Source organism: Peromyscus eremicus, chromosome 3, assembly GCF_949786415.1.
Source record: "Peromyscus eremicus chromosome 3, PerEre_H2_v1, whole genome shotgun sequence".
Taxonomy (NCBI): domain Eukaryota; kingdom Metazoa; phylum Chordata; class Mammalia; order Rodentia; family Cricetidae; genus Peromyscus; species Peromyscus eremicus.
In genome coordinates, this window is record NC_081418.1 from 42,987,051 (window position 1) to 43,011,703 (window position 24,653).

The 24,653-nt window shown below is 37.1% G+C and overlaps 1 protein-coding gene across 1 annotated transcript in view; it reads left to right on the forward strand.

Annotated features, from left to right (window-relative positions):
* Mkln1 (muskelin 1) overlaps positions 1-24,653 on the forward strand; it is a 123,474-nt gene that overhangs the window by 25,867 nt on the left and 72,954 nt on the right. The window contains exons 2-6 of the mRNA XM_059257014.1: positions 6,731-6,800; positions 17,276-17,418; positions 19,094-19,182; positions 21,375-21,484; positions 22,796-22,988. Of these exons, the coding sequence (XP_059112997.1) occupies positions 6,731-6,800; positions 17,276-17,418; positions 19,094-19,182; positions 21,375-21,484; positions 22,796-22,988 (605 nt within the window). The remainder of the gene's footprint in view (positions 1-6,730; positions 6,801-17,275; positions 17,419-19,093; positions 19,183-21,374; positions 21,485-22,795; positions 22,989-24,653) is intronic.

The following is a 24,653-nucleotide window of genomic DNA, read 5'->3' on the forward strand; positions in this document are numbered from 1 at the left end:
GCATTGTTATGTCAAATCCTCATGGTTGGTTTAGTTTTCTAATTCGTTTTAGTTTTCAAGTCGTTTCAGGATATGCATAGTTTGTTCTTCAGTGGGTTTTCAAGAGAAAAATATATTGGTAAATATATCTTTATATTTAAAATATAAATATAACAACATAAATACATGTATGTTTTAAATATATCTTTAAAAGTAGAAAGACAGTTTGACTATGAATCCCTAAGCTTATATTTTTTGTGTGTCTTAAATTTTTCTGATTTATTATATTTGGGTCTAAAATAAAGTTGTCATAAAGCCTTGTGATGTTTGATATTTTTACCTGCATGCTAAAGGCTCTAAAACAAACAACAAAGACAAGCAGGGCACAGTTTGAGTACTCCTCTATTCCTAGGGGCAGGTGGGTATCTGATTCCTTGGTTAGCCTGGTCTACATAGAGAATTCCAGGCCAGCCAGGGCTACATAGACACTGTCTCAAACAAACCAACCAACCAGTAGCCTGTGTGGCACCTTCTTGGTACGTTTCCCTAGCATGCTGTGTATTCTTGTACTATGGATTCAAGTTTAATTTAGGAAGATTTGCTTGAAGCATGACTTGAACTATTTACTGCTTTGCCTGCTTTGTATGTGTTTGATTATTTCCATTTACTTTCTAACCTGTTTTTCTCTTTTGTTTGTTTGTTTTTTCAAGACAGGGCTTCTCTATATAAGTGTTCTGGAACTTGCTTTGTCGACCAGGCTATCCTCAAACTCGCAGAGATCTGCATGCCTAGGCCTCCCAAGTGCTAGAATTAAAGGCATGCACCACCACTGCCTGGCATTTCTGGACTTTTTTTGAGAGGATACTTTTGGGGAGACATTTTTATAATTTAGTTTTAAGGTTTTTTGTTTGTTTGCTTTTTTTTTTTCTTTCTGAAAACAAATCCAAAAAACAAGTTTTCTCCCCCATTTATGACTCTTACTGGTTCTTCCTATTGTCTGGCTATACTTTTCTGAGATGTTTCAATTTTGACTTCTTTTTTAAAATTTATGTTTATTTGTGTATATGGGTGTTTTGCCTACGTGTATGTTGGTGCACCGCTTTTGGGTAGTGCCTGTGGAGACCAGAAGAGGACTGGCGTTAGCAATGGTTGTGAGCTGCTCTGTGGCCCAGGTCCTCTTGAGAGCAGCCTGTCTGGACGGTTAGGCGAGCCCTCCAGCCCCAGGTTTGCTGCCGTTCTCTTAATTTCCTTTGGGTCTTTTCAAAATGCTAAGGAACATTTTTCATCTTCATTTTACTTGATTGCTCCGAAGATTTTATTATATGTTAGATTACTATTTTTCTTCCAGTGTCTTCTGGTAGGTTTTTATTTCATTCTCTTGTTTTTCCCTGGTAGAGAAGGAAAAATTGTCTGAGGAAGGAATGGGCAAGTGTTGTTTTGAGCTTTGGGATTCAAGGCCTACCTCTAAGTTACAAAGTATTTTTACAAACTGTTACTGTTTGGAAATGAACAGTACAGCATTTCTTTCAAGCCCTTCCCTTTCTTTGTCTTTGTCTTTGTGTTCTGGAGAGGACTCTGTTAGTATTTGCAGTTGTGGTGGTTTGAAGGCCGTGTCACTTGGACCTCTGCCTACTGAGTCCTCCTTGTTTTTGCTTTCATAGGTTGTTGTGTTTTTCCTGTTCTCTGAACGTTCCTTTTCTGGGTATGTCTTTGTCTTTCTCAGAGTTAGAGACTATTGGAAATCCAGGATCAGCACGTGAATGTGGTCCAATTCCCTTGGAAATGTCCTGTGTTTATCTATGTCTTGGAGCCTGTGAAGGACGTTGTCTGACTTTATCCAGTTCTCAGATTTTTGCTGTTGCCAGGATTTGAACTTGTTCATTTCTTTGTGAAGGATAGACTTTACCTTTGTTTTTATGTAAGTGGCTTCTTTCTAATTAATGTAATTAGTATTTTTCCATAGGGGTGTGTGTGTGTGTGTGTGTGTGTGTGTGTGTGTGTGTGTGTGTGTATGTATGTAAGTTTTAGACCCCATTTGAGGACTTATTTTTTTTTTAAGCACTTACTGTAGGCAGATGTTTCTGTCCCTCCATCCTGCTCCCAAATAAACACACAGAGACTTCTTAGTAATTGTGAAAGCCCAGCCAATAGCTTAGGCTTGTTCCTGATTAGCCCTTAGAACTTAAATTAACCCATTTCTGGTCATCTGTGTGTTGCCACATGACTCATGGCTTTTACCTCTTTTCTTGCATGCCTGTTCTCTCTCTTCTGCTGGGAACTTCGCCAGTCTTCCCAGAGTTCTCTCTGTCTGGCTCTCCTGCCTATACCTCCTGCCTAGCTAATGGCCATTAGCTTTTTAGTAAACCAATCAGAAGGTGCCTTGCTGAGGACACATCTTCACAGTGTACAAAGGGATTATTCAACAACAGTTTATAACAGTGTATGATTATCTTCTTTATATCTCTACTTGTTTATTGTGTTATCATCTGAATGAGAAATGAAGACCTGTCCATCTTATGTACTCCTGTATACTTGGAACCTAGTACATTGTCTTGCCCAAGGCAGGACTCGGTGTATATTTGTGGAATAAACAATTCTGGCATATGGTAGACTCCTCAGTATGCTACCACCTTAATTGCCAAGTATTTGGAAGTGAGTCTAAACGTCTACAGCAGCAAGTATTTGATTTAGGTTAAAGCTGTAGGCTCTACTTTTGATAGCTGGAAATATTAAAAATTGACAAGGTTTGGGCCTTAGTTTGCATTATGAGTTAAAAGTGTTTTATTGTATACCTGTGTTTCAATGAACTTATGCTATTAAAAACAGATTGTAAAGCTGGGCAGTGGTGGTGCACACCTTTAATCCCTGCACTCGGGAGGCAGAGGCAGGCGGATCTCTGAGTTCGAGGCCAGCTTGGTCTACAGAGTAAGTCTCAGGACAGGCTCCAAAGCTACACAGAGAAACCCTGTCTCAGAAAACAACAGATTGTGATCTCATTGTCCACAGATATCCATTTTTCTTTTGTTATGGCATTTATTACCTTAAAAATGTTCATTGGTAATGGAAGCTCTACCCATTGATTGTGTGTAACTGTTTATAAAAGAAATACAGCATCTTTATTCCTTGATTTCCATACTACTTTTTATTTCAAATTCTAGCTCACTGGCTTTCAGATGTATGTAGTGTACTTTGGTCAGTCACCCCCCCTTTCCTCCTCACCAAATTACTCTCTTCTACTTTCAGCCCTTTTCCAATTCTAAGTTCTACATATGAGAGAAAATGTGCATGTCTGTCTTTGTGAGTATGGTTTATTTTACTCTGTGTGTTGAAAATGTATTTTGGGGGGATAGTGGCTCATGGTTTGTGAGCCTCGTACTTGGAAGGCTTATGTTGAAGAATTCCTAGGAATTCAAGCTCAATCTAGGCTACAGAGAAGTTTTCTGTTTCAAAACCAACCAGCCAACCGTCACTGTACGTGTTTGTGGGATGCAGTGTATTTCAGTACAGGTGTACAGTGTGCAATGCTTAATCATAGGACTTGCCGTGCCTGTCAGCTCAGACGTCGTCTATCGTTTCTTGTTGTTGGCAACATCCAAAATTCCAGTGATTTTTAATAGTAGGTGTTGTAATCAGTAGTTGTCCTACTCTGCTGTTTTGAACGTTAGGTGGTATTCTTCCTAACAAAGTACATCCTGTACCTGTTAACCATGCTCTCTGCATCCTTCATTTCTCCACAGTCCTCATAAGCCCTGGTAACTACTGTTTTCTTCTTCTTTGAGGTGAACTTGTTTTCTGTGTGCTGTTGTATAGGATGAAGATTATGCATGGTAGCCTGAATGAAGGATGTGAAAGCTCCATATATGATTTCAGTTATTTCTTGATTTCTTACATGTATAAACAGTGTTTGTCCTTTACTTACTGCTATGTAGTGAACAATTTCCAATGATTAATTAAAGTTAGGTTTTTGTGTATATAATGGTTACTCGGTGTTGCATAACATAAACATGTCATATTTTTCCTAATCTCAGTTGTTAGGCTTCTTACAAATTGCTGTTAAATTGTGCTATGATGAACGTGGATGATTAATACCTTCTAGATTGTTTTGTAGGTTAAGTTCCAAGAAGTGGAATAATTCTTTGAATTTGTAGTATGTGATTAAATGCCCTGTGTAGTCAGACTCCATGGATTTAAATCCTTATTTAGATGTATATACTTGGGCCAATCCATTTTTCTGTGTTCAGTTTCTAAATCAATACTTTTAAAGAATATAGTTTACCATAGAAAGCAGTCAGAATACTTAGATACCAGAGCATCATGGCTGTAGTTTTTGTCATTTTCATTTTATAGCTAACGTGTTTGAATTGTTTTTGATATAGAGTATGCTAGAATTGTGTCATGAAAAGTTCTATTAGTTTGCATAGCTACTGCAAAACAGAGTATCATTTTGCAAAGCTTTAGTTGATGTTTTAATTCAGAAATATATGTTTTTGATGATGTGGCCTCAGATTTTAAGGACAGATGCATGCCTTTGAATCCTCAGTATTTGGTTAATACTGATTTTATGTGTTTGGGTTTTTGCCTGTTGTTATGTGATTATTTATATTTAAGTAATTTAAATATTTAGATTTTTATTTACCTTTTATATTTTATGTTTTCTGTATCTGTTCTAATTGATTGCCTCTTAATTTAGTTTGAATTCTTTTTTTACATTCATAGAATGTGTATATGAAGGTAGTTCTCATGGGACTGGAGAAATGGATCCGTGGTTAAAGAACACTTGTTTCTTTTGTAGTGGACCTGGGTTCAGTTCTCAGCACCCATATGGTAGCTAACAACCATCTGTAACTCTAGTTCTGTGGCTCGGATGTTCTTTTCTGTCCTCTGTGAGCACCAGATACACACATGGTGTGCATACATACATGTACACAAACACCCAGACATATCAGATAAAAATAAGTTTTTTAAGCCGGGTGGTGGTGGCGTATGCCTTTAATCCCAGCACTTGGGAGGCAGAGGCAGGCAAATCTCTCTGAGTTTGAGGCCAGCTTCAGCTACAGAGTGAATTCCAGGAAAGTCTCCAAAGCTACACAGAGAAACCCTGTTTCAAAAAAAAAAAAAAAAAAAAAAAAAAACCTGTTTTTTTTTTTTTAAAGTTATTCACTTGTTATAATAAATCTATTATTTGTGGTAGTATAAATATATAATTCATTTGCTCATTTATTAAACACTTTTCTCTGCCAGGTATACAGCTAATATTCTAAAAATATACTTTTTATTTTTAGAATAATTACAGACTGCAGAAAAGCTGCAAAGATTATTTCCCTTAAGCAGTTTCTCCTACTGCTAACATTTATTATTTCCATGATAAATTTGTCCCAACAAAGATACAAACATTGGTATGTTACTACTAACTAAACTTTACATTGTATTTAGACCTCACTACTTTCCCCAGAAATGTTTCTTACTCATCCAGTGTCTCATTCAAGAAGCAGCATTACGTTTAGTTGCCTTGTTTCCTTTCTCTTCCTGATAAGTGACAGTGTGTTGTCTTCCTTTTTTGTTGGTATTATTTTTGTTTGTTTGTTGCTTTCTAAACTTTTAAAGATTTATTTATTTTGTTTTATGTGTGTTGTGTTTTGTTCACATGTATGTCTGTGTAGCTGGAGTTTTCTCTCCGGGGCCCGGCAGTCCGACAGCCCACTTATAAAATAAACACACAGACGCTTATATTATTTACAAACTGTATGGCTGTGGCAGGCTTCTTGCTAACTGTTCTTATATCTTAAATTAACCCATTTCTATAAATCTATACCTTGCCACATGGCTCGTGGCTTACCGACATCTTCACATGCTGCTTGTCATGGCGGCAGCTGGCAGCGTCTCCTGACTCAGCCTTCCACTTCCCAGAATTCTCCTCTCTCATTGTCCCGCCTATACTTCCTGCCTGGCCACTGGCCAAATAGTGTTTTATTTATACAGAACGATATCCACAGCATGTCTGTGTACTACATGTGTGTCTAGTGCCTGTGAGCATGTGAGCTCCCCTGAGCTGGGGTCATGGATGGTTGTGAGCCTCCATGTGGATGCTGACAACTGAACACTGGTCCTCTGCAAGAACAAGTTCTTTCAATCACCAAGCCATCTCTCCATCCTTGTTTATTTTTCACTTAGTGTTTGGAAGAATGCTAGTCATGTATTTTATTCAGTTTCTCAATTTGGGTTTGTGAGATGTTTTTCTTGTGGTTGTATTAGGGTTATTTTTAGTGGTATGGACTCTGGGTATTATTTTATACTTCTTGTTATAGCCTCATGCTACAGCCTTTATTTTGTTTCTATTCTTTTCCAGCTTCTTTTATACTTCTAGGTTGACTCTTTCTTGACCCAGTATTCCTTCTGTACTACTTTTTTTTTTTTTTTTAATTAAAAACATATGTGAGTGCTCCATCAGCTTTGTGCCAGAAGAGGGCATCAGATCCCCACTATAGATGGTTGTGAACCACCATACAGTTGCTGGGAATTGACTTCAAGACCTCTGGAAGAGCAGCCAGTGCTCTTAACCTAAGCTGAGCCGTCTCTCCATCCCCTCTGTATTTCTTTTTATGGTTTATATGCTATTCTCTTTCAAATTGCAAATTGTATAACCTTGTGTTAGTTTCAATAGTTTTATAATGGTGGATTCTTCCCCTTTTTGCCCATTGATTTTCACTCACTATTTTAATCACTCACTTCTTTTTTCTTTTCTTTATTCCAGGAACATTTTAGTGGATAAACCAAATGATCAATCTTCCAGATGGTCTTCAGAGAGCAACTATCCTCCCCAGGTAAGATTACATGTAGCACCTGAGACTGCTTAAAAGTCAGACTAGAAGGGCACTTGCTCACTTGGTATCAGTTATTTAGCTAGAACCCGTTGAGAGTTCGTTGATTTTGTCTTCGTGATGATGAGCTACATTTTCTTTTTGGTCTGTTAATTTTTTTTTATAGGTTAAAACAATGTGGGATTTGATGAGACACTTTTGAAAATTTAAATTCTGATTTATTTTTATATATTATTAAGGATGCAGAATTAAGCTGTTTTTGTTTTGTTCTTTTTAAAAAAAATCTTATGAGGAAAATGTTAGAGAACTGACTAGAATGTTGGAACGTGTTTTGATCTGAGCCAAAGTTATGTTACATTCAAATCATTCTGCAGATATTTAAGGAAATGTTAGTAAGTTGAACTTTGACTGAGGGGCCTTTGAGAAAAGTCAGCATAGTTCATTACATTATTATCCTTGTAATCTTTTATTAAAAATTACATTTCTCATTTATTTATTTATGTATGTGTGTGTTGAATGTGAGTGCATATGTGCATGTGGAGATGTGAGGAGGAATTATGGGAGCAGTTCTCTCCTTCTATCACATGGCTTTTGCAAACACCTTTACCTTCTAAGCCATCTCGCTGGCTCAGTTTGCTGTGTTAAAATAGCATACTTAGAAGGTGTTATGGCCATGAACCATGCTTTTTTTCCTTGCTAAGTAGTGCTGTCATTAAAAAGGATCATTCTTTCATTATACACTTTCAGTGTATAATGCTTAGGGTGTAGTAGGTACATTTACAGTGCCTATATCCTTGAAGGTGTAATAAAGTAGGTGGGTAAACTTAATGAAGTAGAATTCATGGGAGCTTAGTTTTGTTGCTGTACCTATTTGGGTCATTTGAAACACTGTGCCACTATATTATGTTCTTAGACCAAAGATTGTATTTTTATTTACTTTGTCATTATTACCGAAATTATGATAATAAATTTTACTATGAAGTTCCCATTCAACTATATTTTAAAGGTAGCATTTAATATTTTTTCTATATTTCTTTCTCATTCATTAAAAAATTATTTAGTAAGTACTCAAGAGTTATCAAGTTAAGTATTGGTAGTAGAGCTGTGAAATATTTTTCTCTGTTCTTGATGAATCAAAAAAAAAAAACCTGATTCAGTTAACATTCCATCTATTGAGTCCGTAGGATAGAAGTAACCTATAGCTTTTGTAGTTAATTAAGATTAATTTAATTTTGAAATTAATAACATGTAATCAATTTGTCTTAGTTGTAATTATGACCCAAATCTGAGATTCCTTGTGGCCAATCTCAAAGGACATGAACAATCTAGTTTTATTTATTGGATAGAATAGGCACAATTTTGGTGTATAGATAGTGAGAAGTTCTGTGCTCTTAGTGGTTGTTGGCTACAAAGTTTGTTATGACTGCATGTGTGCTTAAGGTTTATGAAAGCTAGGACCCTAAAACAACTCACACTGAGGATGAGGATGAGACAGAAGAAATCCTTGGCTCTGGGGACAGTAGGAGAAGCTGCAGAACTACTGTACAGGACAAGATGAAGAAATCCCATCTGTGAGAGCTCATGGCGGAGTGGTGGTCTTGGTTATATTTGGCATGACTAAATTTCCAGAACCCCGAGAAGTTAGAGAGTGTGGTTACAAGTGACAATATATGGCCAGTGCTTTAGGGAGACATGGGGTCTCTGGGGCTGGTTCTCTTAATGCCTAGGCCTCAAGTAGTCTCCACAAATCTACTGAAGGAAAGTGAGTGGTATGCACTTGGCAAGAACCAGAAATCCAGTACCTATAAGTAAAAAGTAGTAGAAACCTGCAAAAACTTGAGATGTGGAATTCAAAGTACTAAATGACCCTGGAATTACAGCAGCCAATCATATTTAGATAATGAAAAGATACTTGCAAGGAATAGGAAATTTTAAGACATAATCTAGTTGACTTGTGAAAGAAGCAATTGAAACATCTATAAATGATAATCATAATAACAAATCCATTTGACCAGTCTTTCCATTAAAGATAAACTTCAAGTTGATTCTGAATCATCTATAAAGATTAAGTATAGCATGAATGAAAGCCTATCAATGCTTTAGGATAGTATTTTACTTTTTTTTTTCAAATCAAATCAAATACATTTTATAGTGTTTGTTAATGCTACCATAGAAAATACGTTTTTTGAGAGGACTTATGAATACTCTGGGGCTGTTTAAAATGTAGATGCAGTTACAGGTGTCTTAATTGCTTTAAGATTACTTCATAACATTTCTACTGCAATTTTATGTTTCTTTCAAAGTAGTTTTAAGGAAATATATGATTATTGAATATTGCTATTTACTTTGGAGGCCTAAAGGTAACTGAAGTAGATTAACAAACAGCTAGCTTTTTTTCTTCTTCCTTCTCTCTCTCTCTCTCTCTCTCTCTCCCTCCCCCTCCCTCCCTCCCTCCCTCCCTCTCCCCTCCCTTCCCCCTGCGCCTCTTTCTTATAACCTCTTCTGATCAAAAAACCATAGTGATTACCCACTGCTGCTGGGATGGAGATGTATAGCGGGGAATGTTTTAGCTTTTTACACAAACTCAGATTCTTCTTCAGTTTGGTGAACCATGACACAACTATAATAGCAATGGGTCATTTGCCAAGGAAGGAAGGAAATGTAAGTTTGTGAAAGAGCCATTGGTTATATTGTATAATATCGCTTTATGTATATATTTCTTTCCTTTGTGTTCTTTGAGACAAGGTTTTACCATGTAGTACAGGCTGGCCTGAAATTTGCAGTTCACCTGTTGTTCAGAGTCCTGAGTGTGTGCCACTATGCCTTGACTATAATACAGTTTTAATGGCTATAATTTGCAACCAGTAAAATGCGTGGGCCTTAGTGTATAGCATACCCAGTTTGAGCAATGCATATGCCAATATAATTTATAACCCTGTCAACCTATAAAATATTTCCATGACTTTAGTTAGCTCCATTCTGCCTTTTTATCAGAGAATCTCTAATTGTCCCACCGTCCACCCAGAGGGAAGCACTAGTAGGGTCTTGCCATTGCTTAGTCTCACCGGTCCTAAAATGTCTGTGAGTGGACTCAGAGCAAGCGCGAGCATGAATGCGTGTGCTCTTGGATGGACTCTTAGTACGTGGTTTTTCTGCTTGGAAAGCTTTTACTAGTTATCTGTGTTGTCATGTGCTTTAGCATCCCTTTATATTCGACGATGCTGTTTTATCATGTGTGTGTACAGCAGTTTGTTTATTCTCCTTTTTATGTACATGTGGGTTTTTTCAGTTTTGAGTAATTATGAATAAATCTTACGTAACATTCCTCTCTAAGATTAAAGGATAATTCATGTTTTCATTTATTTTGAACAAATATTTAAATATATAACTGTAAGTAGTTCTAAGTCAGGGATATTTTGTGTGAAATTATTAAAGTTGTTGCTTTACAGCCTCATACAGTGTGCTGACACACATTTAAGCTTAGTAATTGTTGTTGGTATGAAGTATTTTTAATTTATAATTCATGGGTGAGTGATGATGTTAAGCATTCCCCCTCCATTCACTTACTAGCTGTTTGTTTAGGATTTTTCAGGGGGAGATCAGGGAGGGTCCTAGGGATTGACTCCAGGGCCTCACATATGCTAGGCAAGTCTTCTAACACTGCATTACACCTCCCCGGCCCTGTTTAGTTTTTTAATGAATTATTTTACCCATTAAAAAAAAAAAGAATATTGTTTTCTCTTTGAGCATTGAGCTCTGGAGGTTGTTTATATATCTTGTACACGAATCCTTTTTCAGGTTTCCTTTTATCTGTGGCTTGCCAATTCATTTTCTTAGCATTGTCTTTTTTTTCATCTTTTAACAGTTACTGTTATTTTGTATTTTGGGTGTATTTTTAGTGTACATTTTAGTAAGTTTTATTGTACACCCTTAAGTGTGAGTGTAAACTTAAGATATATTTAAGATATAAACATATCTGTTACCTCCAGAAGTTTCCCTTGTACCATTTTTAATCCACCCACCTCATCTGTTTCTAGACATCCACTGATCTGTGTTCTTTCACTGTACATTGCATTTTTAGTTTTTAAAGTTTTCATTTTATCCTGTTCTTGCTCATATTTCTTCCTTTCTTCCTTCCTTCCTTCCTTCCTTCCTTCCTCCCTTCCTCCCTTCCTCCCTTCCTCCCTTCCTCCCTTCCTCCCTTCCTCCCTTCCTTCCTACCTTTTTCTTTTCTTTTCTTTCTTTTTTTGAAACAGGGTCTGGTGTATAGACTAGGTTGGTTTGGAACTCATTATGTAGCTCAGGTTGGTCTTCCACTTAATGCTACTGCTTCAGTCTCCCAAGTCCTAGAATTACAGACATGAACCAACATGCCAGAATGTTATATAAACAGCATAATGTGTGTCTTTGTTTGGCTTATTTGAGTCAAAGTAATTACTTTAAGATTAATCTTGGAAGCACACCTGTGAGCTCAGAGACTGTATGATACCTCCTGGAACTGGGGTTACCTCAGGTACTTCACCCATAAATTGACACCGCTTATCTCCGTGACTAAATTTGCATACTCCTAGCTGAACCAAGACCAGCTAAGGCAAGGGAACACTGAACACGGAACCAAATACTCATTCAGTGCAGGAATGGCAGAAACTCATTCCAAAAGTTAGGCCCCTACTTACAGAGACTTCTGGGTATCACCAAAGCAGAACTAGACCCTGATCTGCATCCAGAGTCAGAGCCAAAACAAGATTCAGACCCAGGTACTGATCCAAAATAGTCCTCAGATACAGAGTGCGTAGGAAGGAGACTCCTAGAGAAAGTGCCAGCGTAAGACAGCTTTCTGAGAACTAGGAAGGGAGTGTAAGAGGTGCCAAATGAAGTCTACCCCTGGGGAGAGTGTCTGTTGTTGTAGTTGGTTGTTACTTCAGAAGAGGACTGAGGATAGATTGGATACCTTGAACAATATTTTAACAGAGGAAAGTGACACCTCAACCATGCTGCCACCTAGTCCTTCCCCAGACTGCAGATAGTACATTGAAAAATGAAAAGTAACAAATCAGCAGTAACAACCAACAAATTCCTAATGGGTAAGTTCCAGTGCAAAACCAATAGGTAACATGAAAAATTAGTACCATTTGCAACCCCCAAGTTACAACCCCAGCATAGTGGCCACCAGTGAGAAAGAGCTAACCTAATCTGAAGAGGTAAAGCTTCCTTCCTGTACTACAGTGATGATCTACCTAGCAAGACATGCCTGCTGGTACAGTAGTAGCCCAAAAGTCATGAGAGTAATCCTTAGAAAGAAAGATTCCTGATTGGGTTTAAGGCCTGCTCCACAGGTATGGCATCATTATCCTTTGGCTAGGTAGGTTATAGACCCAAAGAGAGACTATTGCTATTACTCTGCTAAATGGACGTAGTGTTACATTGACTCCTGATGACTTCTCTCTTCAGAGAAGATGCTTCTTATACTCAGTGGTGATAAACCCAGAGACCTACAATGGTTAAGGTGCAGAGAGTAAGAGACTGAAAAATGTTCAGCCCTGAATGGGAGGAACATTTGTAGAACACCCCTTCTTTCAAGGCTCAGGAGTCATTTGGGAAGAGGGGAGAGAAAGATTTTAAGAGCCGGAGGCAGTGGGTAACTGAAAGGAAGCAGAGTCTCTGGGCACAGCAGGGAGGTTGCATATAGGAGCTCACAGCCGTTCTAACAGATTTCAAAAGACCTGTTAGACTCTGGCCAGACCAGTCACCACATGGGGATGGAGGTGGGCATGGAGTCCCACTTGTAACTAAGGAGCTGTTGGCAGTTGATAGCTGCTGGGAGAGGAACAGTCATTTTTCTTTAAGGGTGTGGCCCCTGGTAGGTGGACCATCCTCTAGTAAAGGCCACACATCCTAGAGTATATACACAGCATGTTGTATTGGATGAGTTTTTAAAAAGAAGATACGAGTTGGGTAGGTAAGGATGGGTCTAGGAAAAGTAGAAGTATGTGACTATGATAAAAATACATTGTACAAAATTCTCAAAGAACTAATAAAAAACAAGAAAACTTACAAAATTTTCTATTGTTGGAGATCTATCCAACAAGAAGACATTACAGTTTTAAACATTTAGACATATGCACTGAGCATGGGTGCACCCAGTTTCATAAATCACACTTTGCTAGGTACGAAGACACAGCTTGACCCCAACACAGTAGTAGTGGGTGATTCATTACCCTCCACTATCAACTTTTTTTTATGGTTTTTCGAGACAGAGTTTCTCTGTGAGCTCTGGCTTTGTAGACCAGGCTGGCCTTGAACTCACAGAGATCTGCCTGCCTGCCTCTGCCTCCTGACTGCTGGGATTAAAAGTGTATGCCACCACTGCCCAGCCACTCTATCAATTTTGAGTTCATGTCAAAAAGTAAACTAAAGCATCTGGATTATGACATCATGGATCAAAAAGAACTTAACAGATATCTACAGAACATTCTCTCCTAAAACTGCAGAATGTGCATTCTTCTCAGCAGCCCATGGAACTTTGTCTAAAAGTTTCTATTAGGACATAGAAGAAATCTGAACAATTATGGGAAAATAGAAATAAGTCCTTGTATTCTATCTGATGACAGTGAATAAAACTACAAAACAACAGTTAGAACGACTGTAGAACATATACAGACATATGGAAGTCTAACAACACATTACCAAAAAGAAATAAAAACAGTTTCAAAATCAAAAGAAAATGAAACACAATGTACCAAAGTCGATGGGATAGAATAAAAGTCGTCCTAAGAAAGAAGATTGGAACTCTTAGTGCCTACATTAAGTAATCAGAAAGACCTCCTAATTTAATGCTACATCTTGGGGTTGTAGAAAAATAAAAACAAACTAACTCCCCTGTCTTAGTCAGGGTTTCTGTTGCTGCTTCAAAACACCATGACCAAAAAGCAAGTTGGGGAGGAAAGGGTTTATTTGGCTTACACTTCTAGGTAATAGTCTTATCATTGGAGGAAGTCAGGACAAGAACTCAAGCAGGGCAGGAACCTGGAGGTAGGAGCTGATGCAGAGGCCATGGAGGGGTGCTGCTTACTGGTTTGCTTCCCCTGGCTTGCTCAGCCTGCTTTCTATAGAACCCAGGACCACCAGCTCAGGGATGACACCACCCACCATGGGCTAGCTGGATCTCATCAAGGCATTTCCTCAACTAAGCTCTTTCCTCTCTAACAAATCCATCTAGCTTGTGTCAAGTTGACATGCAAAACCACCCAGTACACCCCAAAATCAGTAGATAAAAAGAAATGCTTAAGAACATAGACACAGCCGGGCGGTGGTGGTGCACGCCTTTAATCCTAGCACTGAGGAGGCAGAGTTTGAGGCCAGCCTGGGCTACAGAGTGAGTTCCAGGAAAGGCACAAAGCTACACAGAGAAACCCTGTCTTGCAAAACAACAAGAAAAGAACATGGACACATGGCTCAGGAGGTAAGAGCACTTGTTGTGCAAGCTTGAAGCCCTGAGTTTAGATCTCTGCACTCACTTATGGTCCTGTGTGCATATTAATTGTGACCTTGCCTCAAAACAATAAGGTGGAAAACCATAGAGGAGGTCACCTGACACCTTTTTTTTTTTTTTTTTTTTTAGCTTCTATACACTACCTTCCCATACACACAAAAATAAATAAATAAAAAGGCAAATGCCGGGCGTAGATGGTGCACACCTTTAATCCCAGTACTCGGGAGACAGAAGCAGGTGGATTTCTGCGACCAGCCTGGTGTACAGAGTGAGATCCAAGACAGGCTCCAAAGCTACATAGAGAAACCCTGTCTCCAAACAAATAGACAAACAAAGTTTAGGGAAGAAACTAATGAGAAACAAAAAACAAAAAATGGTACAAAAAAATTACTGAAACAGAGAGTTGATTTTTGAAAGGATAAACAAGATCTAAACTCAGACAAAATGACCAGAAAAGATAAACCAAATTAAAAAAATTGGAGAATGGAAAGGAATACTTTAAAAAACATATGCTCACTGGGTGTTATAACATATACCTTTAACCCAGCACTCAGTGGGAGGCAGAGGCAGGCAGAGCTCTAAGGCTAAGACCAGCCTGGTCTACATAGTGAGATCCCATTTCAGAACCAATGTGTGTGTGTGTGTGTGTGTGTGTGTGTGTGTGTGTGTGTGTTTTCTCTACTAAATTGGAAAATCTAAAAAGAATGATGCATTTCTGGGTTCATATAATCTACCAAAATTGAACTATGATGAAATAATTTAAACACTTTTGTAACAAGCAGTGAGATTAAAGTAGTAATAAAAAAAAAAAAAAACCTGAAAAAAACTAGAAAAGTACAGTCCTAGTTGGATTCACTGGTGAGTTTTTACTAGACCTCCAAAGAACTGAAAGTAATTCTTATGAAACTCTTTCATAAAGTAGGAAATGAAGAAACACTACCAAACTCTTTATTAAAGGCATTATTACTCTGATATCAAAATCATATAAACACATGCAATTAGATCAGTCTCCCTGATACATATAACTGCAAAATTTCTCAGCAAAGTACTCACAAACTGAGTATAGGTGCACATAACAAAGATCATCATGATGATCAGGTTGACTTTAGTCCAGCAATGCTGGGAGAGTTCAACATACAGAAATCAATGTATGTAATATGTTATATGAATGGACTCAGTGACAGAAATCACACGATCATCTCATCTTTTCATGATCAAAATCCTGAAGTGGGAGCTGGATAGATAGATAGCTCAACAGTTAAGAGCATTAGCTGCACTTACAGAGGATCTGGGCTCAATTCCCAGCACCCATGTGGCAATTCACAGCCTTCTGTAATTCCAGTTCTAGGGGTCCATCACCCTCTTCTGGCTTTCACTGGCACCAGGCACACTTTAGTGCACACATATGCATGCAGGCAAAACACCCATAAATGTTTTTTAAAAACCCCAGAGGAACTGGGAATAGAAGGAACACATCTCAGTGTTTGAAGACTGTGTACAACAGACCTATAGCCAACTTTATACTAAGTGGGGCAGAACTCAAAACATTTCCACTAAAATTAAAGAACAAGATAAGGGTGTCCATTTTCACCTCTTAGTCAATATAGTACTGGAATTCTTAGCTAGAGGGTAAGACAGGAGAAACAAAAGGCATACGAATAGGAAAGTTTTGAAGATGATCAGATTCTATACATAAGATCCTACAGACGGGACCAGAAAACTTTTGAGTGCTGACAAACACTTTGAGCAAAGTGGCAGGCTACACAATGAGTAGTCTTCTTTTGTACCAGTAACACGATGAGAAAAGAATAAAAGAGACAGTCCTGTTCACAGTCCGCACCATGATCTTAAACTTAATCTAACCAAGGATGGGAAAGACGTGGAAAAGTTGAAGAATTCAAGAGAGAAATTGAAAAAGACACTAGAAGGTGAAAAGCCCCCTATGCTCATGGACTGGAAGAATTGTGGAAATGGCCATCTTAACAAAGATAGTCTACAAGATTGAATGGAATCCCAGTCAAAAGGCCAACACCATACTTCATGGAAATATAAAAAGCAATCTTAAAATTTATTTGGAAACACAAAAGTCTTCAGATACCCAAATCAATCCTGTCCTCCCCACACCCAATAAAGAAGGAAAGAAAGTAATCAAGCAAGCAGAGGTATCACCATACCTGATTTCAAGGTGTGTTACAGATCCAAAACTAAGCCCAGTACTGGCAGTCAGAAATACAAATTGGTGGAACAGAATAGAACATCTGGATATAAGTCCCTGCAGCTACAGCCACCTGGGTTTTGACAAATGCTAAAAATAGTCATTGTAGAAAAGACAGCCTCTTTAACAACTGATGTTGAGAAAATTGGGTATCTGATGTGAAACTTGATGATATGCACTCTTGATGTTATACCTGAGAATCCCTAGTCAAAGCTAATGCCCTAAAGATTTACTCGTGTGCCTTTTGTGGAGTGCATCCAAGTTTTACTCTAAATTACACCTAAATATTTTATTCTAAGAAACGAATTCTGGTAAGTTTTGATTAATTTTAAGTGTATAATAAGATACATATATATCATATAAATAAAATGAGATTTCAATCTGTCAACTTCATTCCATGGAAGTGGGCGGTTGCTATTTTTGCATTTTAATCTTGCTTCTTTGTTTTTTTCTAGTCCGGTTATGTCTTTAGTATCATTCACTGATTAGAATTTACATCACTTAGGCTTCTTTCAGTCTGTTTCACCATTCAGAAGAATGTAGTTGTTGACCTCAGTTGAGTAAAGAATAGTAACAGTCATTGTAGGGGTGTTGTATAATTATTCCTTAGCTTTAAGACAAAATAAAACAAAATAAAAACATCTTCCAGCCTTCCATCCTAAGATGGAACTTATGAGTCTGTTAACTGTCAAAACTTACAATATCTAAAGTTTGTTATATGTTTTATGCAGAGGGTATAGTTTTGTTGTTTCTTCTTTCTTTTTCCCCCAGTACTTGATTCTGAAGCTTGAAAGGCCTGCTATAGTTCAGAATATTACATTTGGAAAATATGAGAAAACCCATGTCTGCAATTTGAAGAAATTCAAAGTCTTTGGTGGAATGAATGAAGAAAATATGACAGAGCTGTTGTCTAGGTGGGTTTGCTTGTGGGGATGGAAGGGCTGTCTTTGGAGCATCCTGCAGGCTTAGTCTATTTTCTTCATAGGTGAATCTGTGTGCCCTTTCCAAGAAAGTAAAGAAAGAACACTTCTCTGGTTTTATTCCTAGTGTCTTTGTTAACACTGTGTCTTAAGTTGGTTTTTATTTTTTTTTTAACTACCAGGTACTAGTTAAAATTGTTAAATAATGAAGAAAGAATCAAATGTTTGTTTCTTTTTTCCCTACTCATAATTTTGATCTCTCAATAACTTTCTAATGAAAATCTCTGGGTTCAGTCCCTAACACTTCCAGAGCAAACCACCCATTTGAGGTGGGAGGGCAAAAACCATGCTATTGGAAAACATAAACCTTACTCAAAATGTGAATTGTCTAATCCAAAATGGTATTCTAAGATTTTACTGTTAGAGATGAAAAGGAGAAGGTTCAGTAAATGAAAACAAAACAAAATGTGACAGCATGTAGCACACAGTGTCTGCCTTTTGGAAAGAGCTTAGAGTTCTAAAACAGTTAAATCCCAGCATGATGAAAAGTCATATAGCCAGTGGAAAGAAAAAAGATTTTAGAATGTATTTGTGACATGGTTATCCTGTTAAGAAAACACTGAAGTAAATACTAGTTATGTGCTGTGATTTAAGTCCTAGAAGTATTTTAGGGAGTAAGGTAGTTGGATGGTAAGGGGTTTTCCTATAAATACTTGTATCAATCTTGGTTAAACGAGAGGTGATATGGGTTACTGTTTATTTAGGTTAAAGGAGATGCTATTAAATCAGCAGACCAACATTGATTTTGAAAATTTGTAAATGTGTAGCCAGAAGTTTTCCTGTGTCCTGTCCGGTCCTGCTGCCCCACAGCCACATATAAAATAATCACTCAGAGGCTTATATTAATTACAGACTATATGGCCTATGACTTCAGCTTCTGACTAACTCTCTCATCTTAAATTAACCCATTCCTGTTAATCTATATATTGCCACATGGCCATGACATTACCGTCTGCTGGCATCTTGTTGCTCCTTCTGCAGCACCTGGTGTCTCTCTCGACTCCACCCTTCTATATCTCTGCTTGGACTTCCCACCTGGCTGTAAGCTTTCATGCCATAGGCCAAAACAGATTTATTTATTATCCAATGGGAACCACACATACATATTCACAGCATACAGAAAGACATCCCACAGCATGAATGATAAAAAGATAATTAAGAAATGTAATTCTTTGACAAATTCTAATATTTAGAAATGTAATTCTTTGACAAATTCTAATATTTGGCTTTGTCAAACTTGTTAGATAAGACTGAATTGTTTTTAATTCCTTTCCTACTACTTGAAAATCTTTCATATTAAATTATACATTAAAGATAGTCACACATTTCCATACAGCTAGCCACATTCTCTAGTTAATATATAACATTCTTCATTAGCTTTTGTGTAGTTTTAAAAAACACAGCAGTATTGCAATTGATTTGGATGTGCATATTTTGACTTACGTTTTCGTGTTCAGTTATTTGTTTATATTGTCTTGAATATACAGTATTATCATTGGCTTAAAGCTTAACATCTGAGTATAAGATTAGAGTGTCTTAGTGTGTTTACTAAATTATAAAATCATGTTTGATAATACGAAGTTTTTTTTTCTTCCCCAACCCCCAACAGTGGCTTGAAGAATGATTATAACAAAGAGACATTTACCTTGAAACATAAAATTGATGAACAGATGTTCCCTTGTCGATTCATTAAAATTGGTAAGGTTTTAGTGTTTTTTAATTAAAAACAATTTTTTAATATCTTTTGTTCATAGACTCTAGTGTATGGACCAGGTTCTCTAGGTCCCTGTGTTTTAGGGTTTTTTAATAGGAGCGTTGCTGCACTGGTTAGTTTGTACACTGGCTTTGACTGCTTTTTGTGCCCCAAAGGCAGAGGGGAATGGTTTAAAGAGATCACATAGCCCATCAAGCTGAAAAGATTTCTGTTGGCCCTTTACAGAAATGTTTGCTGACTGTTGCTTTATGAATCCATTAGTAAGTGACAGCTGTTTAGTAAGGTTATTTTTCCAAGTGTTTTCTCTTTTGAAAGGGTTCTTACAAGATTTTATGGGATGTAGTGATCTGATTGCCTTAATTATTCATGGAGGTTTGTCATTTATTTATTCTAGAACTATCAGCTAAAACCAAACACTGATGAGTTTTTCAAGACACTGTAATGTGGTCATTGGCTTTTGTTCTTGTATATTTCACCTTTTACGTGAAATGCTGGTTAAACTTGTCAATCTCATGGTTCAGCAATGATATGCAAACCACAGTTCACAATACTGTCTTTAAGGCATATATTTATCAGCAAGTGTTTTAGCTTATGAAAGTGCTTACAATACATTCTTCAGGCTAGGCTTCTTAGGGTCTTCTGTGTTCCTTTAGATTTAGTATTTAGAGGGCAGGGATGTTAAGGTCTGAGCCTTTGGATTTCTATCTCTGCCTCACACCTTTAGCACTATTATATTAGAATTGGAACCAAAGAAGTCATATTTGTTATTGAAGAACAATAATTAATTCCAGAATCCCACATTTTGATTTTTGAGAAATTTTTTTTTGTAATAATAGTGTTCAAGAGTAGACACAAAAGGAATAGTTGAGACCCTCAGGACTGTGATAGGAAGTTTTGTATTTATTCAAGTCACAACAAAGCCTTGCTTTATTAAAGCTGTTGAAGCACTTGTATTGTAGTTCAATTTCTTCTGTGTACCTAGTAGTTGAAAAGAAATATTGGGTAGCCAGTCAAGTCTTTTAAAATTGCAGATAGGCAGCCATGTCATCTTCAAGTAACTAGATGTTTTCTTACTATAATCTTTTTTTTAATTAGATTTTTTTTTTTACTCTATACATATGTTTTGCCTTCATGTATGTATGTGCACCATGTATTATGTGCCTAGTGCATGAGGAGCACAGAAGAGGGCATTGGATCCCCTGGAACTGGAATTAAGGATGTTTGTGAGCTGCTGTGTTGGAGCTGGGAACTGAACCCGGGTCCTCTGGAAGAGCAGCAAGTGCTCTTAACTGTCTGCCGAGCCATCTCTCCATCCCCCCAACCATCCCCCATTGTACTGGTTAAGACGCCTAGTGTGATATCGATTAGTAGAGAAATTGGCTTCTTTGTCTCATTCTGACTTGAATAAGAGTACTTAATATTTGCTCAGGTTTAATGATGAAGGCTTAAGATGATTTTTTTTAAAGTAATTGAGCACATTTTTTTCCTTTTAGTTTTGTTTAGGTGGTAAATTGCATCACTGTATCTTTTTATTGAATCATGTTGTACTCCTTGAAAGAAGTCTTTTTTTTTTTTTAATAAAGAAAACTTATGCGTTTTTTTTTTTTTTTTATTGTTATTGCATCTTTCCCCTATTATTTGGGTATGTCCTCATAGTTGAGATTGACTTCTTTCATAGTTGAGATTGGGTATTTTTTCTTTGGCTTTGTTTTCAGGATTATATATTGATAAATAATTGAAGTTTTAGTCTATACTTGGATACAATATTATTATCAGCTGTGTGTAGGATCAGTAACCTCTGTTACATTATCTATTTTGGATTTTATTAATGATGACTTTGAAGTTATATCACAGTTTTTACTTACTAAAAAATATCATGATGGTTTCAGTCAGATTTGTTTTTTAGAATCACAAGCCGTCTTTTAAAAGTTGAACACTCATTTGTTTCTATGATGCATGGTTTTTGTTGTTGCTGTTTTGAGACGGAGTTTCACTATGTCGGAACTCTTGTTCCTCCTGCCATAGCCTCCTGAGGACTGAAAGTGCAGGTGTGTGGCATGTGTGCAGAAATTTTGATGAGTAAATCCATATAGACTTAAACATTAGTAGTTTTACTTTGCTGAAACTTATTTGAAATATATTAATTTTTCCCTCTTTTTGCTTTTCCTCCTTAAAGTTCCACTTTTGTCCTGGGGGCCCAGCTTTAATTTTAGCATCTGGTATGTTGAACTTAGTGGCATTGATGATCCTGATATAGTGCAGCCCTGTCTGAACTGGTACAGCAAGGTAGGCCTGTGCTTTAAAATTAGATTCTGATACCTAGTGAGGGAGAAATGTACCAATTTCTTATTGTGACCAATATGAAATGTTGGGAATAATAGTAAAAGTTAGGATTAATCAGCTAACATTTTAAGACATTGTAGTGGTCAGCTGCTCAGCACTCCTAACTCATTTAAATCATTACCATTTTAGGAGATGGAATTGCCAATCTTTGCTATTTCATAGATAAGGAAATGGAGCAGAGAGGCTCACACAGTTGTAAAGTGCTTGAGCCAGATGTTGGACTCAGGCAGTAGGGCTCTACAGTTTGCTGTTACTTTATTCTATTTGCTTAGCCCTCAATTTTACTTTTACTTTAAAGTGATATGAATATTTTGAATACAGTTTTTACAGGGTTACTTTTACAATCTGATAGAAAGTTAATATTTGAACATGATTAAAATGCCTAAAGTCAACAGGCTAGCCAAATGTCACTCTTTAATAAAATTGATGTTATATAGATAATTAATAATAAATCTATTTTTGAGGCCCAAGGTGGGGGATAAAATTAGTGGGGATACGGAATCATTCTGGTTACTTAATGAGGTTGCATATTGATAATTATATTGTATAAGCAATAGGGATTTGATAACCCTTTATGAAGAAGTGAGGTAACTATAAACTGGCTGTTTTTCAAGTCTTTTGGGGTCTTATTTTCCTGTCTTATTCCAGGGTAATGTTTATAGGGAAATCATTTTTTTTAATTGTCATGCATTGTTTCTATATAATTTTACTTTCTTTTTATTATAAAGCAATATAGTTAGAAAATTTGAGGTAATTCCATCACGTATTTTTAACCTGTTTGCTTTTCAATTATTCTTCTGAGCTTGTATTTATTTCTGGCATTCACCCTGTTAAAGAAAATAGTTTGTAAATTGAGTGCTCACTTTCAAAAGGCATGCTCTCTTTCTCTTAGCACCTGTATTGTGATGTTATTAGTCAATGTCCTGAGAATTGCAAAATGTATAGCCTTAAGGGGTTTTTAATATAGAATATGCTGCCTTTTGGCCTCCCCCTGCCCCCTCGAAGTTTGAATTGTGTCTGGTTTGATCTCCTTGGGTAACATACTTATAATCTTGGGCAAATTGGTACAGTAGCATTGAGCTCCAGTTTTACTACTTGACAGGTGAAAGAAAATAATGGTAACTAATGAACGGGATTAAATATGGTGCTTGGTAAATAGTAGATGCTCAATTTAATTGTTTTTATTGTTATTGTTTCCTACAGTGGCAGCTAAGCAGATCTCTTTCCCCCCCGACTTTTCTTGTGTTCTAGTAGTACCGCGAACAAGAAGCCATTCGCCTTTGCCTGAAACACTTCAGACAACACAACTACACAGAGGCTTTTGAGTCCCTGCAGAAGAAAACCAAGATTGCCCTGGAGCACCCGATGTTGACAGACATGCACGACAAACTGGTGTTGAAGGGCGACTTTGATGCTTGCGAAGAGTTGATTGAAAAAGCTGTGAATGGTAAGACGCTTAGAACCTTGGATTATTAGGAATTTAATTTCGGTATTTACAGGAAACTTTCAAAAAGAATCTATGCTGCTTACTCAGCTATTACTCCTTTCTGTTTTTCCTGTGTTGTTACTACATAAAGTTTGTTAGCTTCTTGGAGTAGGGAATTCTTTTATGTAAGATAGGTTTATAATATCACAGAATTTTAAAAAAGAGTAGAAACACATTTGAGTTTGTTTACCTATATTAAATTGTCATTCTGGGAAACTAAGCATTTAACTAACAGTAAGTCAAGTGAGAAACAATTTTTTGGTGTTATGGTCTGTTATCAATGACTTGTTCTTTTAAGTAATTTTTTTCAGTGGCCAATATTCTCTCTCTCTCTTATTTTTGACAGGGTTTCTCTGAGTAGCCCTGACTGTCCTGGAACTCATTTTGTAGACCAGGCTGGCCTCAAACTCAAGATCCACCTGCCTTTGCCTCCCGAGTGCTATAATTAAAGGTGTGTGCCACTGCCACCCAGCTCCAATATTCTTTTTTTTATTTTTTTGAGAGGGAGTGGTTTCGACACAGGGTTTCTCTGTGTAGTTTTGGTGCCTGTCCTGGATCTCACTCTGTAGACCAGGCTGGCCTCGAACTCACAGAGATCTGCTTGGCTCTGCTTCCCGAGTGCTGGGATTAAAGGCGTGCGCCACTACCGCCCAGCCCAATATTCATCTTTTTAATAGTGTGATTTGGATAGGAGGGGGCTGTATGTATATTGAAAAAGTATTAGTAAATGTAACAGACAAGGAAATTTGCATTAAAATGTTTTTCTTTGTAATGTGAATGATACTGCTACATAATCCTTGATTTTCTTATAGAATTGCTGACTTTCTTAAGTGGCCTATAATTTGGCTTTCAACACGTGTATATAACATAATGAGTTACTTTGAGTTTGAATATTTAAGGTCTCATAGTTATATGAAGTAAAAAGAGGGCTCTGTTATCCCTTAGTGAATGGGAACTTTCTGTTATCTTTTTCTCCTTTTTGTTCTTCTACAGTGGTTTTCATAGTGACAAAGAACATTGTAGATACTGAATATGAAGCTTGTGGAGGGCTGGGGTGTGGCTTGTTGGTAGAATACTTGCTTAGCATACACAGAGCCATGGAACTTCAGCATTGCATGAACTAGGCCTGGTAACCCAGCAGTGGGGAGAGTTGAGGCAGGAGGATCAGTAGTTCAGAGTCATCTGCAGCTACACAGCAAGTTTCAGACTAGCCTGAGCTATGTGAGACTCTGTCTCAACAAACAAATTTGTAGGGTTGAATTCAGTATATCTTTTCATACAAAGAATAAGGAATAATAATGTAATTTTGGCCTTTTCTTCCTTATATTTTATTATCCCTGTTATTATCCATTGTTACTAGGTGCTTACATTATTCAGATATTGTATTGGGTATTTTAACTAAGGAAACCAGAACTCATACTTTTTTATTTTATAAACTTATCCTAAAATCAATTGCTTCCAGCTCTATTGTAAGATACATTGGCGAAATTACCTCCAAGCCTTGTACATGGTTGTTATTTATTTAATTGATGATTCATACTTACAAGTGAAGTTTTGAAACTGAGTATACTTTAGGAACACTGATAATAATTCCATATCAAACTATTAAAATGCTACCAATGAAAG